At 47.0% G+C, this 14,945-nt stretch overlaps 1 protein-coding gene across 1 annotated transcript in view; it reads right to left on the bottom strand.

The window, feature by feature from the left end:
• The window catches only part of Dcdc2 (doublecortin domain containing 2), a 164,549-nt gene that overhangs the window by 102,712 nt on the left and 46,892 nt on the right, over nucleotides 1–14,945 (bottom strand). Inside the window, exons 3-6 of the mRNA XM_008847100.3 lie at nucleotides 13,608–13,684; nucleotides 13,372–13,503; nucleotides 7,493–7,639; nucleotides 4,090–4,144 (exon numbers count right to left, since the gene is read on the bottom strand). Of these exons, the coding sequence (XP_008845322.1) occupies nucleotides 4,090–4,144; nucleotides 7,493–7,639; nucleotides 13,372–13,503; nucleotides 13,608–13,684 (411 nt within the window). The remainder of the gene's footprint in view (nucleotides 1–4,089; nucleotides 4,145–7,492; nucleotides 7,640–13,371; nucleotides 13,504–13,607; nucleotides 13,685–14,945) is intronic.

The raw sequence follows: 14,945 nt of genomic DNA, 5'->3' as shown, positions 1-14,945 counted from the left end.
TTTAATGATTTTGAGCCTTTTATCTCTGGATGGGACTGTCCCTTGCATCTCTGAGTCCCTGGTTAAGTCAAGCTTCACCGAGGCCTCGGCACGGCTGTCTGCACAGCTTTTCTCTTCATTTCCCTCACATTCCTCCGTAGTTTTCGTCCATTTTTGTCACACTCTGTAGTTACACGCTGATTTGGGGAACTGTTGGCTCAACAGCCATCTCTCACAGGCCATGAGCCTCAGGAGGTAGTGGGTCTCTTTGCTCAGCTCTGTCCCCTGGGGCTCAGAACCTGGTCAGACACCTGGAAAACTCGACCATCATTGGATGAACCAGTATTCACAACACAGACTCCAAAACATTCCTAACAAATGAACAAGGAAGGAAATTGCATGTGTGTGCTGGCATGCGTGATTTAGAACAGGAAATATGTTATAGTCTTGAATGAAAAATCTATCATTTCATGTTTCAGGCTAGTAAACACAAAATTCCAAAGCACACAGCTGGGAACACAGGAGCTGGTCATGACCTTGTCATGCCGTCCACTTTCCCTGTGACCCTGAGCCAGTTACTGAGTTACACTGGGTTTCTTTTTAACTATTGCTTTTCTGCTAGACAAAGAGCTAAGGTTTGCATGGTCTGTATGCAGAAGGGATTCTGTCACAAAGCCTAAAGGAAAACAGAAGAAAACTCAATTCCTTGTGCTGGAAAGATGGCTCAGCAGCTAAGAGAACTTGCTGCTCTTACTGAGGACCTGTGTTTGGTTCCCAGCACCCATGTCAGGCAGCTCACAACCACCTGTAACTATAGCTCCAGGGGATCCTCCAGCCTCTTAGAGCCTCTGAAGGCACTCACATTTACAAGCACATACCCCCTCACACACGCACACACACGCGCACACGCGCGCACACACACACACACACACACAGAGTTAAAAATAAATCTTTAGAAAAACACGGTTCCTAAACCCTTTAATTTACGGGTTTCATTTACTATTTTAATGCCAAAGATACTTTTCAGCTACCAGGGCACTAACTCTCACTCCTCTTTCCCTCCATCCTGCAAGACTATGTTCCCCAAACCTGGGGCACACACAGTCCTCACTCCATGTCCGGGCTCCTCCTCATCCACTCTCTCACTCCACATTGCCTGGTCTGTGCCACGCTGTCCGGGATGACAGCAGAACACAGTGACACCACCTCCGCTTCCCGACTCAGGCCACGAGGTGGCCAGGTCTCGCTCCATAACCACAACATCCTCAGCAGGCCTCAACTGCTTCCTGAGCACTTCCACCACTTCATGGTGACACTATTTAAAAATATTTTAACTATTATTTTATGTGTATGAGTGTATTGCCTGCATGTGTATAAGTGTGCCCGTGTCATGTAATGCTAGCAGAGGTCAGAAGAGGGTGTTGGATTCCCCTGGAACTAGAGTTACAGATGGTTGTCGTCGTGTGGGTGCTGGGAATCGAACCCAAGTCCTCTGCAAGAGCAGTCAATGCTCTTAATTGCTGAGCCACCTCTCCAACCCCGCATGGTGACTTTTGACTCAGCACATTTGAAATAAAGCTGTCATTATTTCCTCTGCCCTCTTCTTGGTCACTGGACTGCCATTTTCTCTGGCTTCCAAGCTCACAGTTCCTGTGGATGTCTCTGCCTCCAGCTCCACACTAACCCAACACCAGGCAAGCACTCCGTTTCTTCGAGAACAGCAATCCGCTCTGGCTTCCTTTGTCACCTGCCTGTCTAGACTCCTCACTTCACACCCAGGCCACTCTCCATGACTTACCTACGGAATCTCACCATGGTAAGTCTTTCTTTGCATATAAGATCTGGGGGTCCTGAAATGGGCTTTTTGAACCTCTCAGAGGCCCTCGGGGCTCCCTACTCAAGGATAAAGGTGGACGTTCATCCTGGAATTCGGGGCATAAAGAAGCTGCCTTCGTGGGTACATCACCCTCCACACCAGGTGGGGCCTCTGGGGCAGCCAGCCAGGGATTCACTGTGCGCAGGCCCAGGGTCAGCAGCCAGAGCTCCGAGTAGCCAGGTGGGCACTGTCTGTCCCCTGCCACTTGCTCAGGGAGCGTTTGAGCTGTTCCTTCTACGCTCCAGGTTTCCTCTTCTCAGTTTAAATGCAGAAGCTAGGGGTACCTACACTGCATCTTTAGGATCAAAATAAGAGAAGGGAAAAAGAGGACCAGGAGGAGGAGGACCAGGAGGAGGAGGACCAGGAGGAGGACCAAGAGGAAGAGGACCAGGAGGAGGAGGAGGAGGAGGACCAGGAGGAGGACCAGGAGGAGGACCAGGAGGAGGACCAGGAGGAGGACCAGGAGGAGGACCAGGAGGAGGACCAGGAGGAGGACCAGGAGGAGGACCAGGAGGAGGACCAGGAGGAGGACCAGGAGGAGGACCAGGAGGAGGACCAGGAGGAGGACCAGGAGGAGGACCAGGAGGAGGACCAGGAGGAGGACCAGGAGGAGGACCAGGAGGAGGACCAGGAGGAGGACCAGGAGGAGGACCAGGAGGAGGACCAGGAGGAGGACCAGGAGGAGGACCAGGAGGAGGACCAGGAGGAGGACCAGGAGGAGGACCAGGAGGAGGACCAGGAGGAAGAGGACCAGGAGGACGAGGAGGACCAGGAGGACGAGGAGGACCAGGAGGAGGACCAGGAGGAGGAGGAAGACCAGGAGGAGGATCAGGAGGAGAAGGAGGACCAGGAGGAGGAGGACCAGGAGGAGAAAGAGGACCAGGAGGAGAAAGAGGACCAGGAGGAGGAGGACCAGGAGGAGGACCAGGAGGAGGACCAGGAGGAAGAGGACCAGGAGGAAGAGGAGGACCAGGAGGAGGAGGCCCAGGAGGAGGCGCAGGAGGAAGAGGACCAGGAGGAGGAGAAGGACCAGGAGGAGGAGGCCCAGGAGGGGAGAGAACATTATTTCTAAAAACTAAACTCAAGGACTTTATTTTGCTTTCACCATTGAGCTCTGGGAAAGAGCTTGGCAGAGTGAAGGCTCAGAGTGAACACTCGCCAACTGGGATGTGTACCCATTCCTCCTTCCCTCCCGCCATCCACCTGAAACCTCTCTTCATCTGCCTCCATCAGAATCCCCACTGGCCCTCAAACCAGGACTCAAGATTCCTTTTTTCTTGATGGCCACATCCCCAGCGTTTCGTTTCAGTCTGCTCAGACCCTTTGCAGGTAATTATCTGTCATCCTCTTAGGCTGCGAGCGACTCAAGCTTTGTCGTAAACTCCACAAATGAGTGCTGCGTCCGGCGATACTTCTTCACACAAAATTATCTTTTTTTGTTTCAAGAAACCAACATAACAACTATAGAAGGCTAAGACATGCACCTCTCCATCAGGGGACAGTCACTGCCCACCAAGCGCTTAGTTCACAAGCAACAGAGAAGTTGTTAGGCTACTCCTCAGACTGAGGTGGGGCCAACCAGAACAGATCTGACCGCTCCTGCTGAGCCCACCCAGGGTGATGGAAGAGCCCTCAGCCAGGAAGACCTGTGAAGCAACGCTTGGGAACAACATGGACTTCCTCCATGAGCAAGTGTGGGCTGTAAGTGCAGACGGGTTAAGAGATTAGCTGCCACTTGCCAGTTCTGGTTCCCTCTTAAAGGGAACTTCCTGAGCGTTTGCTGGGGAAATGAGCAGTGAGGGAATTGCCAGGAAAAGCTGCTGGAGTGAAACTAAACATTCAGGACCATTCTTGATCATTTGGAGAAACACACCTAAGGGTCACCATTTTCTTACCTAAACTTCCTTCTCAGTCTTTGTCAGACATAGGAAACAGGACCCCAACCGCAGCCACAGCCTAACCCAGTGCCTAGCCCAGTGCATGACGGCTCAGATCTCAGCTGTGATGTGAACTGTACTGCCTAGCTACACAGGGAGAAGGCTTTGAGGTCTAACTCTGAGAATGCCGCTCTCTGTCGGACTTCAGCCGTGACATGGGAGCTCCAGTGCTGTTTCGCCTAATTGTTTATATGCTGCTTGGTCGCTAAGACGTAGTCCTTGGGATTTAATTGAAACCCAAAGGACGCTCTCAAGTCTAGAATACAGAGTATTAATGAGGAAGGCAGTGGTACTTACACTCCCTTTAGACTTCCTGGATCCAACCATAGGAGGTAGTGAAGACGCTTTCTGACTGTGGAAACAAATTGCAATTTGGACATCTGAATGCTCATTACAGAAAATATACATTGCAAGACAATCACCCTCCCAACTCTGCCATCTGCACTCAGGTGTCACCTGTCCACTGACATCTGTGATCAGTACCACAAAATCTCCAGATTCCATTCCCAAAGAGTTCTAATGCTTTCTGGTGGGTTATTTAACTCCATGCTTATAAACAACTTTTTCTTAATATTTTATTTATTATTTATATTTTATGTGTGTGAGTATAATGCCCGCATGCAGGTAAGTACACCCGTGTCATGCAATGCCTGCGGAGGTCAGAAGGAGGCATCAAATTCCTGGGAACTAGAGTGATAAATGATTGTTAGCCATCACATAGGTGCTGGGAATTGAACCCAGGTCCTCTGCAGGAGCAGCCAGTGCTCTTAACTGCTGAGCTATCTATCCAGCCCCATAAATAATTTTTGATACAATTTTTTAATAGCAGTTTGACTAAAAACTTCAATATTCTATTTGCATATCAAAAATTCATTTCTTAAGTTAAGAAACAACCATGACAGATTAAGTCAAAAGTGATAGCTTTGTTGGTGATAGTGACACACTTCCATTATCGTAGCACTCAGGAAGTAGAGGTGGAAGGATCAAGAGACCAAGGCTAGCCCAGGTTAGATAAAACCCTGTCTTGAAAAAACCAAAAATAATTATAATAGTAACTTTTAAAAATAGTTCTACTATTCCCACTTACAATGATAAAAGAATGATAAAAACATTGGCATTGCACCTGGGGAGATGGCTCAGCAGTTAAGAGGATTTGCTGCTCATGGAGAGGACTCTGGTTCAGTTCCCAACACCCACATCAGGTGGCTTACAACCACCTATACCTCCAGTTCCAGAGTCTCCGGTGCCCTCTTCTGGCCTTCATGGGTACTGCACACATGGTGCACATACATACACACAGATAAAATAAAAAAAATTTTTTAAAAAACACTGGCATTTATATTCAAGGAGTTTTTAAACTAGTCAATTGTCACATCATCATCATCATCATCATAATTCTTTTTTGTGGTCTACGTTGTTTCACTGATGCCTGTGTCATTGGGCAAAAACCCATCTTGAAATCCAACTGTCTAACTCCAAGAATAGGAGGACACACATATAAAGGTAAATTTTACTAAAGTGCAGGAGGAAAGCCAGTGAGTCAGTTTTTAAAATTACCAAGTACACAGGGCAGCTCACAGTAGGCTGACCAGTGTTGCTAAGCAGAAGTTTAAAAGTCCGAATTTCATGGATGAAAAGGACAGTAGGTAACACATCTACTGGTGAAGAACTCTAATGTCCAAAAGCCTGCACTCATGCACAGTTCCATCCGCCCCTGAAATTCCACTGTTACTCACTAGAAGCCTCAGCCAGCCCCTCAGTAAGCCTCGCAGATACAAATTAGTAGGGAACACAGTGGCCATATCCTGTTCCATCTCTGCAGAGAACAGTCATGAAAAGTCAATTCTCAATAGCAAAGAGGCTCTGGACTCCAAGAACAGCAGAGATGGCTTCCAGCACTGTGCTGCGAGCATCAAGGACTAGCGTTCACAGCTCAAGGCTCTGCAGCACAGACGCTCAACTGAAGCAAGCCATCCTCACGAACATGGGCATTTCAGAGAGAAAGAGCATTGGCGGTACATCTCGTGTGAGGGTAAGCCTTGCTGGGGAGATGGTTCGGTGGGTAATGTGTTTCCTACACAAGTTTAAGGACTGGAATTCAAGTTCCCAGCACCCATGTAAATGCCATGGGCATGAGGACACATTGCAATCTCTAGGCTTAGGAGGCAGAGACAGGGGATTCCCCAGAGCAAGCTGTCTTAGACTAGTGGAATTACTGACCTCTGTGTTAAGTGGCAGACTCTGCTGCAAAGAATAAAACAGAGAACAGAACAGAAAGGCAATGGGGGCCGAGAGAAGGCTCAGCAGCTAGGAGAACCAGCTGCTCTTGCAGAGGGTTCAGCTCCCAGCACCCACATGCAGCCAATCCACTCATAACTCCAGTTCCAGGGGTCTAACGCCCTCTTCTGGCTTCTGTGGGTATTGCATAACATGGGTGCACTTACATACATGCAGGCAGAACACTCATACATATAAAATAAAAATAAAGTAAAAAATAAAGACATCTGACATTAACTTCTGGCCTCCTCCATGTTCACATGTGCACACAAGCCCACACACATTACATACACGCAAACACACGTGCACATACACAGTGTAAGTCTCAAAACTTGTTAACTGTACACTCAGCCTCCCTATTTATTTGCATAAGTAGAATTGCATTATTTTACCTTTTATAGTTAAATGGGAATATAAATCAGATGAGGATGTACACCTAATCCTCAGAGCTGGAGGCAGGAGATCAGGAGTTCAAGGTCAGCCTGGGCTGTATAGCAAGTTAGAAGCTACACTGGGCTACAAGAGACCATGTCTATAAATTAATTAATTAATTAATTAATTAACTGAATGAATGAATGAATGTAAGCTATTATAATTTTTTTCAATACCTTAGGATATTTCTATCTAAATCAATAGAAAAATTATTTGATCTAATTGCTAGGACTAAACTAAAACTGCCAATGAGATTTATGTAGAAAAGCACATGGCCCAGTTATGTTCTTCACAAGAATAAATCTTCAGATTTGCTATAAATTCAGTGCAATGTAAAAGTGCTATGAATCTCACAAAATTCACAAAATGGTCTATTTTTGTAAAATAGTTTTCAATTGTGAATGCTTTCCATTCTAACTGATAGATATGATTATCAATTACAGGAAAATATATATATAATTTCCCCATATATATATATATATATATATAATATATATATATACACATTTTATTTTGAGAGAGGCTGACCTCAAACTCACTGTATAGCCAAGAATGATCTTGAACGCTCAATCCTCCTCCCTCAGGTAGAGAGCCTCAAAGAGGAACTGTTTAGATCATGTTAGCCACTGGGCATGACTGTGGGCATTATCTTGACTTCCTTAGCTGATGTGGGAAGATCTGCCCACTGTAGGCAGCACCACTCCCTGGGCTTGGATCCTGGACAGTGTGAGTGTAGTGAGGGGCTGAGCACAGGCAGGCACACATTCAGTCTCTGCTCCTGACTGTGACCAGCTGTATCCAGTGCCTGCCTTGATTTCCCCATAGTGCTGGTATTAGGACAATGCACATTCCAAATATGAGGGAAAACCTGTGACGCCGGCCCTGCTTTCCCTGCCCTCTCCCATCCCCCACCCCACCCGTTACACCCACATTGCCTCCAATGCTATTTCACACAATAATGGAAGCATGAAGAGCCACAATGAAGACTTACCCATAAGGCCTTCGCATGGCGGACTTGTCAAAAAGCAATTCACTGTAAGGCAGTTTCTTAAACTTATCTCTGCCAACAGCCACGTAAAACTGCCCATTCTCCAGATCGCCCCCATTCTCAATGAGCTTCCCATCTAGAGTGTAAAGTCTGTAAAATATCAATGCCAGCAATTAGCATCTTAACAAGCATTTTGAGAAGTGCCTAAAGACAAAATAAATAAAAACACTCTGTTCTTAGCTTGGCTCATCTGTTACTCTTCCAGTTACTGATTGTGAAGTTAACAGACTGAACAGGAACACAGTCACTGTACCAGAGATCGAGTACTGCCTGGCAGAACCGCGGGCCACTAGTGAGCCTCACCGCAGCACAGAGACCCACTCTGGCACCATATTTTCTTGGTTACAGGCTAGGTCAAGATTCCAGCCACATTCTCTGTTAAGAATAGCCTCTGGTCAAAGTATTAAAGCCAAACACACACAGAACTGGGTCAAAAAGAGGCAAGAGTCAGGAGGGGCGAGGCCTGGGCCAGCATTAATGGTGCAGAACCACATAGCACGCATTCTTCTGTCTCTTTTCCTGCTGTGCCTCCTAAGCAGGAGGGCGAACACGACTGTCTTCCCAGAGCCAAGGGGTTCCACAGAACCTCTTTTACTGTAACTACAATTAATATGTCACCTATTACAAGAACAGCGACACTTTACTGGATGGTTTTAAATGTCTACAGAATTTTAAAAGGGAAAAACGGACCAACACAAGATTAAGTCAGGAAGACAGTATGTAGCTTTGAAGACTATAAACGTGAGTCGGGAGTAGAGAGGATTAAAAGCCGATTGCTAGAAAAATTCTTGTGCCTTTATTGCATAATGAGGGTTAGCAAGCTATGGAAAGGCAAAATAATAATACTATAATCATAACAACAAAAGTAATAGTAATAAATACTTCTGCTCTAAGGAGACTCAGATGGGAAGAATGCAAATTCAAGGCTAGCCTGGGCTAAACAGTGATTTCCAGGTCATCCAGGACTAGGATGCCGTCTCAGAAAAAATGTCTACTGAGCTGTAGAATTAGCTATGCTGTATAACCATGAAGTCCACTGAAGAACCCACCGAACTCCCTGAAATGCATTAATCATTAATGGGCTGGTGTCCAGAGGCTGACATCTCTCTATAGCATGGTGCTTCCAACTCTGCAGATCAAGACAGCAGCTCAACCCACATTTCTGTTCTTCCTATTTGACCTAGACCAGCAGTCCTCAACAAAGGGACTGTAGACAGTGCTCACTTAAAGAGGCTGCCCTGTCCACTGTGGGGGGCTCAGCAGTGCCCGGGCCTCTCCTTGGTCTGTTATAGGGGGCTCAGCAGTGCCCGGGCCTCTCCTTGGTCTGTTACAGAGAGCTCAGCAGTGCCCAGGCCTCTCCTTGGTCTGTTATGGGGGGCTCAGCAGTGCCCAGGCCTCTCCTTGGTCTGTTACAGAGAGCTCAGCAGTGCCTGGGCCTCTCCTTGGTCTGTTACAGAGAGCTCAGCAGTGCCCAGGCCTCTCCTTGGTCTGTTACAGAGAGCTCAGCAGTGCCCAGGCCTCTCCTTGGTCTGTTACAGAGAGCTCAGCAGTGCCCAGGCCTCTCCCCAACTGGATGCGGCAGCTACTGCCTTGCCTAGCTGTAATCAGCAAAAATAGCTCCAGAAATCCCTTGGGGCAAAAATCATACCTGGTTGAGAACCACTGGCCGAGGGCCAAACATTCTTCTTCCATTTTCCTCCAAAAATAGTTAGATCTGAATCAGCAGTTAACTGCTATAGCTAGAAATTAAAAGGCAGCATAGTATGGACTCTGGAACCTTCCAGTTGAGAGCTGGCTACATTCCTGAGCACATTCTAACTGAGAACATTCTAACCCAAGATTGTCTTATGCTTCTTGACCCTTAACCTCCTTTCTTCTGCTGCCTCAAAATACAAGAATTATGAACAGGGAGTCAAATTAATTTCTGTGGGATGCTACTGGTAAATAAAGATGCAGATGGGCAAGAGAAAGCTGTATTGATGTTCTATTAGCAAATAAACTGGTGCATAATAGAAAGACTTATGGATGGTCTAGTAAGAGAAAGCGGACTTCTCAAGTGGGCAGCACCAAGTTGCCATTGCATCAATAATGAAGTTTCTCAGTCTGGTGTAGTGGCTCACACCTGAAATCATGGCATTCACAGGGTAGATACAGGAAGATATCCAAGATCCACTGTAGCCTGGGCTACCAAGTGAGTTCCAGACCAGCCAAGGCTACAGAGGGAGATCTTGTCTCAAAAAAATTTAATTTCTCTAAATATTCCAAAGGAAGATATTTTTATTTCTATGTTACAGCTCGGATAGCTGATCTTGGTTGTCACCTTGACAGACGTCGGAAAGAGTCTCAGTTGAAGACTTCCCTTCATCAGGTTGGCCTGTGAGCACGTCTGCGGTACATTTTCTTGATGCATGTATGATGTAGGAGGTCTCAGCCCAGGTAGGCCTGGGCTGTGTAGAAAGGTAGCTGAGAAGCCAGAGGAAACCAGCCAGCAGCGCTCCTCCATGGTCTCTGCCTCCAATTCCTGCCTTCACTTCCTGTGATGGCTTCCCTAGATGACGGTCTGTGAGCTGTAAGCCAGTAAACCCTTGCCTCCCCCAGCTGCATTTGGTCTTGGTGATTATCAAACAGAAGCAGACTAGGACGGTGCTCACGTGTATATTTGTTTCTATATGTGAATTTGCTTATATATTTGAGACAATATATCCAGGCATGAGATTGCCTGCACCCATATTTGTGTACTTTGTATACCATCTGTTGGCTATCTGTGTGTGTACATGTCAAAAGACAAAACTATACTTATACAGAAAAACTATATAAAAATATTGATATCTGACGTCATTCTTGAAACCAAAATAAAATCGAAAAGTAGCTAAGGCTTAAGTAAAAGTGAAAAGCACAAAATGAGACCACAGAAAATTAGTTTTATAATCCTGAAATCAGGAAGATCTGAGGTAGTCAAAAAATTAGTGCACACAGAGAAAGACTACAAATTGAGAATTCAAGATGTTTATGTGCAAAACAAAGAAAATGCTAACTGGGGCACATTTGAAATGTATAGGAAAAAGGGCCAATTTTCCTAATATGTAAAGAGTAACTGTAAACCAATAACATAAAGGAGAAAGGACCATAACAGAGAGTTCATGCAAGATTGTGTGAAAACAGGTGTCATTTGTTTAGAGAGTAGCTAAGAGCTCAGGTGGAGCCAGCCTGCCTGCTAGACTTGATGCCCAGTCCTGCCACCCAGGGTCTGCATAATCTTAGACAAGTAACTCTCCCACACTGGGCCTCACATGTCATGTCTATTAAAAGAGAATAGCACTACTTAACTCGTAAGACCGCAGAGTTAATTCAGTTAAAATGTGAACTGACTAGGGTAGTGCCCGGGATGGCACTACACATCAAAGAAACAGGAATCAAGAAATGGTGGATCACACTATGTCAGTGAGTGCAGTCTGTGTGAGATGTTGGCGCATGTAGAAGGGCTGTGTTGGCCTGTGTGCCGCTTGCAGAGGCCAGAGGCGGTCATCTGGTGTCCTGCTGACATTCTCCTTTGAGACAGGGTCTTGGTGAACCTGGAGTTGGGCTGCTGGCATCCAGCAAGCCCCAGAGACCCTCCTGTCCCTGCCTCCTGAATGTGTGTCTTGAGTGACTATAACTCGAGCACTGTGGGAGGCAGAGACAAGGAATGGCTGGGGCTGCTGGCTGTGGGCCATCCTGGCTCCAGGTTCAGTAAGAGAGCCCTTCTCAAGGGAGGAAGGAGGGGCCAACAGAACAGGACCCCACGTCCTCCTCTGGCCTCTATGCACAGGTCTCATACCACACACACGTACACATACACCACCCATAAACAAATCAATGAAGGAAGGAAAGAAGGAAGGAAGGGAGAGAAGGAGGGAGGGAGGGAGGGAGGGAGGAAAGGAACAGTGCACAGGCTTGTACAGGTGTAGAGCATTTCCCGTTCTGGTTTCTATGATACAAAAAGTACCAGGAAAGGGATGGTGGGGTCTGGATGGGAGAAATACTTTTTTATAAGTTATTTTTATTTTATATGTATGAGTGTATTGCCTGCATATATGTAAGTGCACCCATATTGTGCAATGCCTGAGGTGCTCAGAAGAGGGCTTCGGAGCCCCTGGAACTGCAGTTCCACCATGTGTGCTGGGAATTGAACCAGGGTCCTCTGAAAGAGCAGTCGGTGATCTTAACCACTGAGCCATCTCTCCATCCCCGGGAGAAATACTTTCAATTGACACTTTTGTCACACATGCAGTATTGCTTCCATTTAAAACACTTTCTACTTAAATTTTTAAGGGATATAAAATTTTAAGTTAATATATGTAAACATGCACACAGTAATCTGTACATGCATCCAACTGAAAAGTAAAATAGGCAACCATTTATGAACTTACTCTCTGCTGTGCTATGCTGTGTTTGGGTATGTGCATGTGTGTGAATGCATGGTGTGTACACACAAAAACAGGCATGTTCATCAACACAGCATATTAGAGAGGCTGAGGTGGAGCCAGATACTAAAGGGAAAAACTTGTTTGGATTGTGTGTGTGTGTGTGTGTGTGTGTGTGTGTGTGTGTGTTTGTGCGCACGCGCGTGTGTGTATGTGTTTTCTTGTGTACATATGCACTACAAATTTACTCTTTTGGGGGGTTGGGGAGGACACGGTCTCTCATAGCCCAAGCTGCCCCAGAACTCGATATGTAGACCAGGCTGACCTTGATCTCTAGATATCCCCCTGCCTCTGACTCCTGGGTGCTGGGATTAAAGGCATGAGCCACCACATCCAGCTATAAATGCACTCTTAATGTGTTCTATACATCTTTATTTGTAACCCTCCACCAGAAAGAAAAGAGGAATGTTAACCTGTCAAGAGGTAGTCAACTCAGTGAGCAAAGGCACCTGCCACCAAGCCTTACAACCTGAGTTGGGTTCCGTTCCCAGAACCCACGTGGTGGACGGAAAGAACTGATTCCCCCAAGTTGTCATCTGACCTCCACACATGGCTCACACACTCGTGGCATGTGGACACACAATAATAACTGTAATTTTAAAAATTTAGATGATTTCATAGGCTACACTGTGATTTTAATGTTCACTCAAATTTCACTGAAAAGAAATGGTTTGGGGGGGCTGGAGAGATGCTCAGTGGTTAAAAGCACTTGCTGCTCTTCCAAGGGACCTGGTTCGGTTCCCAGCACCCATGTCAGTGGCTTATAACTTGCCTTTAACTCCAGCTCCAGCTGAGCTAATGCTGTCTTCTGGCCTCAGCAGGTACTTGCACACATGTGGCTTGAACATATGTGGCATGCATGCACACAAATAAAACACATACACATAAATAAAAAGAAAGAAATCTTTTTTAAAAATGCTTTTGACTTTTAGGGTTAGAGAAACCCACTTATAATTATCCTGTTACCTGTGTCCCCATTAAACCCACTGACACTCCCTGGCATCTGACTTTTTACACTAGCCAGACAGTTTGGACCACTGAATAATCAATCATGCCTCCTGGAGGGAAAGAACTAAGAATCAAGGAGCTGGCTCACTCTGACAAGTCCTTCTCCCTGAAATCAGTGCAATGTTTGCTGATTGACTCTACAAAGCAGGTGATGCCTGCTGGCACTTTCCAGTGTGCAGAGGACTGTCTGAACCACCCTGTGAAGTAAGTGTTGCTATAAATCCAATCTGCAGATAACGAAACTGAGGCGTGCAAAGCTTAACCAGGTCAGCCAAAATCCAAATCTAGGGCTGCTGGCAACATCTTGAAGGCTCCCCAAACCACCCCCTGTGGGAAGATGCTCTCACGCACCTGTGGACAGCCCCGCTCCTCAGAGTTATCTTTTCTGTGACCATTTGGAGTACGTGGTCCCACTGGTTCAAGGCTTTTCTAGGGATGAGAAGGCGAGAAGCTGGGTTGATGAGGTCTCCATTTGCAATCAAGCTGAGGGGAGAAAAAGAAACAGCTGTGCCTGTACAGTTCAAATTCCAAACCCCAAGAAAGCACACAGCCAATTCCACCCTGAAGTGTGAGGGTCTCCAGCTTACAAGATAGTGCAGGGCTCGTGCAGCGACTTCCTGAAGCGGGCAGACACGTTGATCCTGCTGTGGATGACTGGCTTCACCTTTGAAAGCAAAGAGATAGAAATCAGTAGCTTCCTAATGGGGGACACTTGCTAATGCCTTCATGCAAGCCTTGCTCTCTGCCCACAGACACACACTCTGGGCTCATCAAATGCTGTCTGGACTATTAAAAAAAGAAAATATATGCCTTAAGCCCTAGATGTATGGCTATGATTTATACCAACCATGTACTCTTATGAAAATTTCAAGCAACTTTTTAATCACTGCTTTCTGGAAAAGAATGATTTCTTAAAATCCTATAAAACTCTGAATTCTGGAATGCTGTCACCCACAGCCACGGGACTGTCTTGGTGTCTCTCCCCATTCTCCGCACACCTGCTTCCTGTCCCCACAGTGCCAACCACCCCGTTCCTCTTCCAGCTTTACTTCCTCCCATGTCCATTGCCTACACCCCACCAGTCATCACCTGAACCCCACCAGTCATCACCTGCACCCCACCAGTCATCACCTGAACCTCACCAGTCATCATCACTTGCACCCCACCAGTCATCACCTGAACCCCACAAATCATCATCACCTGCACCCCACCAGTAATCACCTGCACCCCATCAGCAGCCTCTGGCCCCTCTGCTCTCACATCTGGGAGGCTAGAATTGCCTTCCCCATCCCTCCCTCCCTCCCTTCTTTCCTTCTTTCCTTCCTTCCTGACAGGGTCTCTCTAGTCCCAGCCTGCCTGGAAGTCACTTTGTGGACCAGGCTGGCCTCCATCTCACAGAGATCCTCCTGCCTCTGCCTCCCAAGGGCTGGCATTAAAGGTGGTCACCACCATGCCTGGCCACTGCTTTATTTAGACAAGATCTCTAACCTTGGCTGCTCCTTAAACTCACTATGTAACCAAAAAGGACCTGGAATTCCTCACCTCCTGCCCCCACCTCTGGAGTGCCAGAATTAACACGTGTGAGCCATCACATCCAGTTTATGTGGTGCCGAGGCTCAAACCCAGGGCCTCATGCCTGGCAAGCCCCCACCAACTGAGCTGCCAACTGAGCGGCCTCCTCAGCCCTCTCCCCCATCTTTGCTTCTGGAGCCTGGAGTCCAGCGCTGTGCAAGAACTTCAGGTAAGAAAGGGCCTTTGTCACCAGCTTGACCTCAGAGATGCTCAGCCAACCCCCTCCCCCCAAGCCAATGATTATTTTCCACCATTTCTACATTTCAGAATCGAGGGCCTTCCCTATCATGCCTGAAATCCTATGGGGGGGAGAGGGGAGGGAGAGGGGAGGGCGAGAGAGGGGAGGGGGAGGG

The sequence above is a fragment of the Nannospalax galili genome, unplaced genomic scaffold (genome assembly GCF_000622305.1).
Source record: "Nannospalax galili isolate Female #2095 unplaced genomic scaffold, S.galili_v1.0 scaffold503, whole genome shotgun sequence".
NCBI classification, from domain to species: domain Eukaryota; kingdom Metazoa; phylum Chordata; class Mammalia; order Rodentia; family Spalacidae; genus Nannospalax; species Nannospalax galili.
Note: the sequence above shows the minus strand (reverse complement) of the source record. Positions and strands in the feature narration are given on the sequence as shown.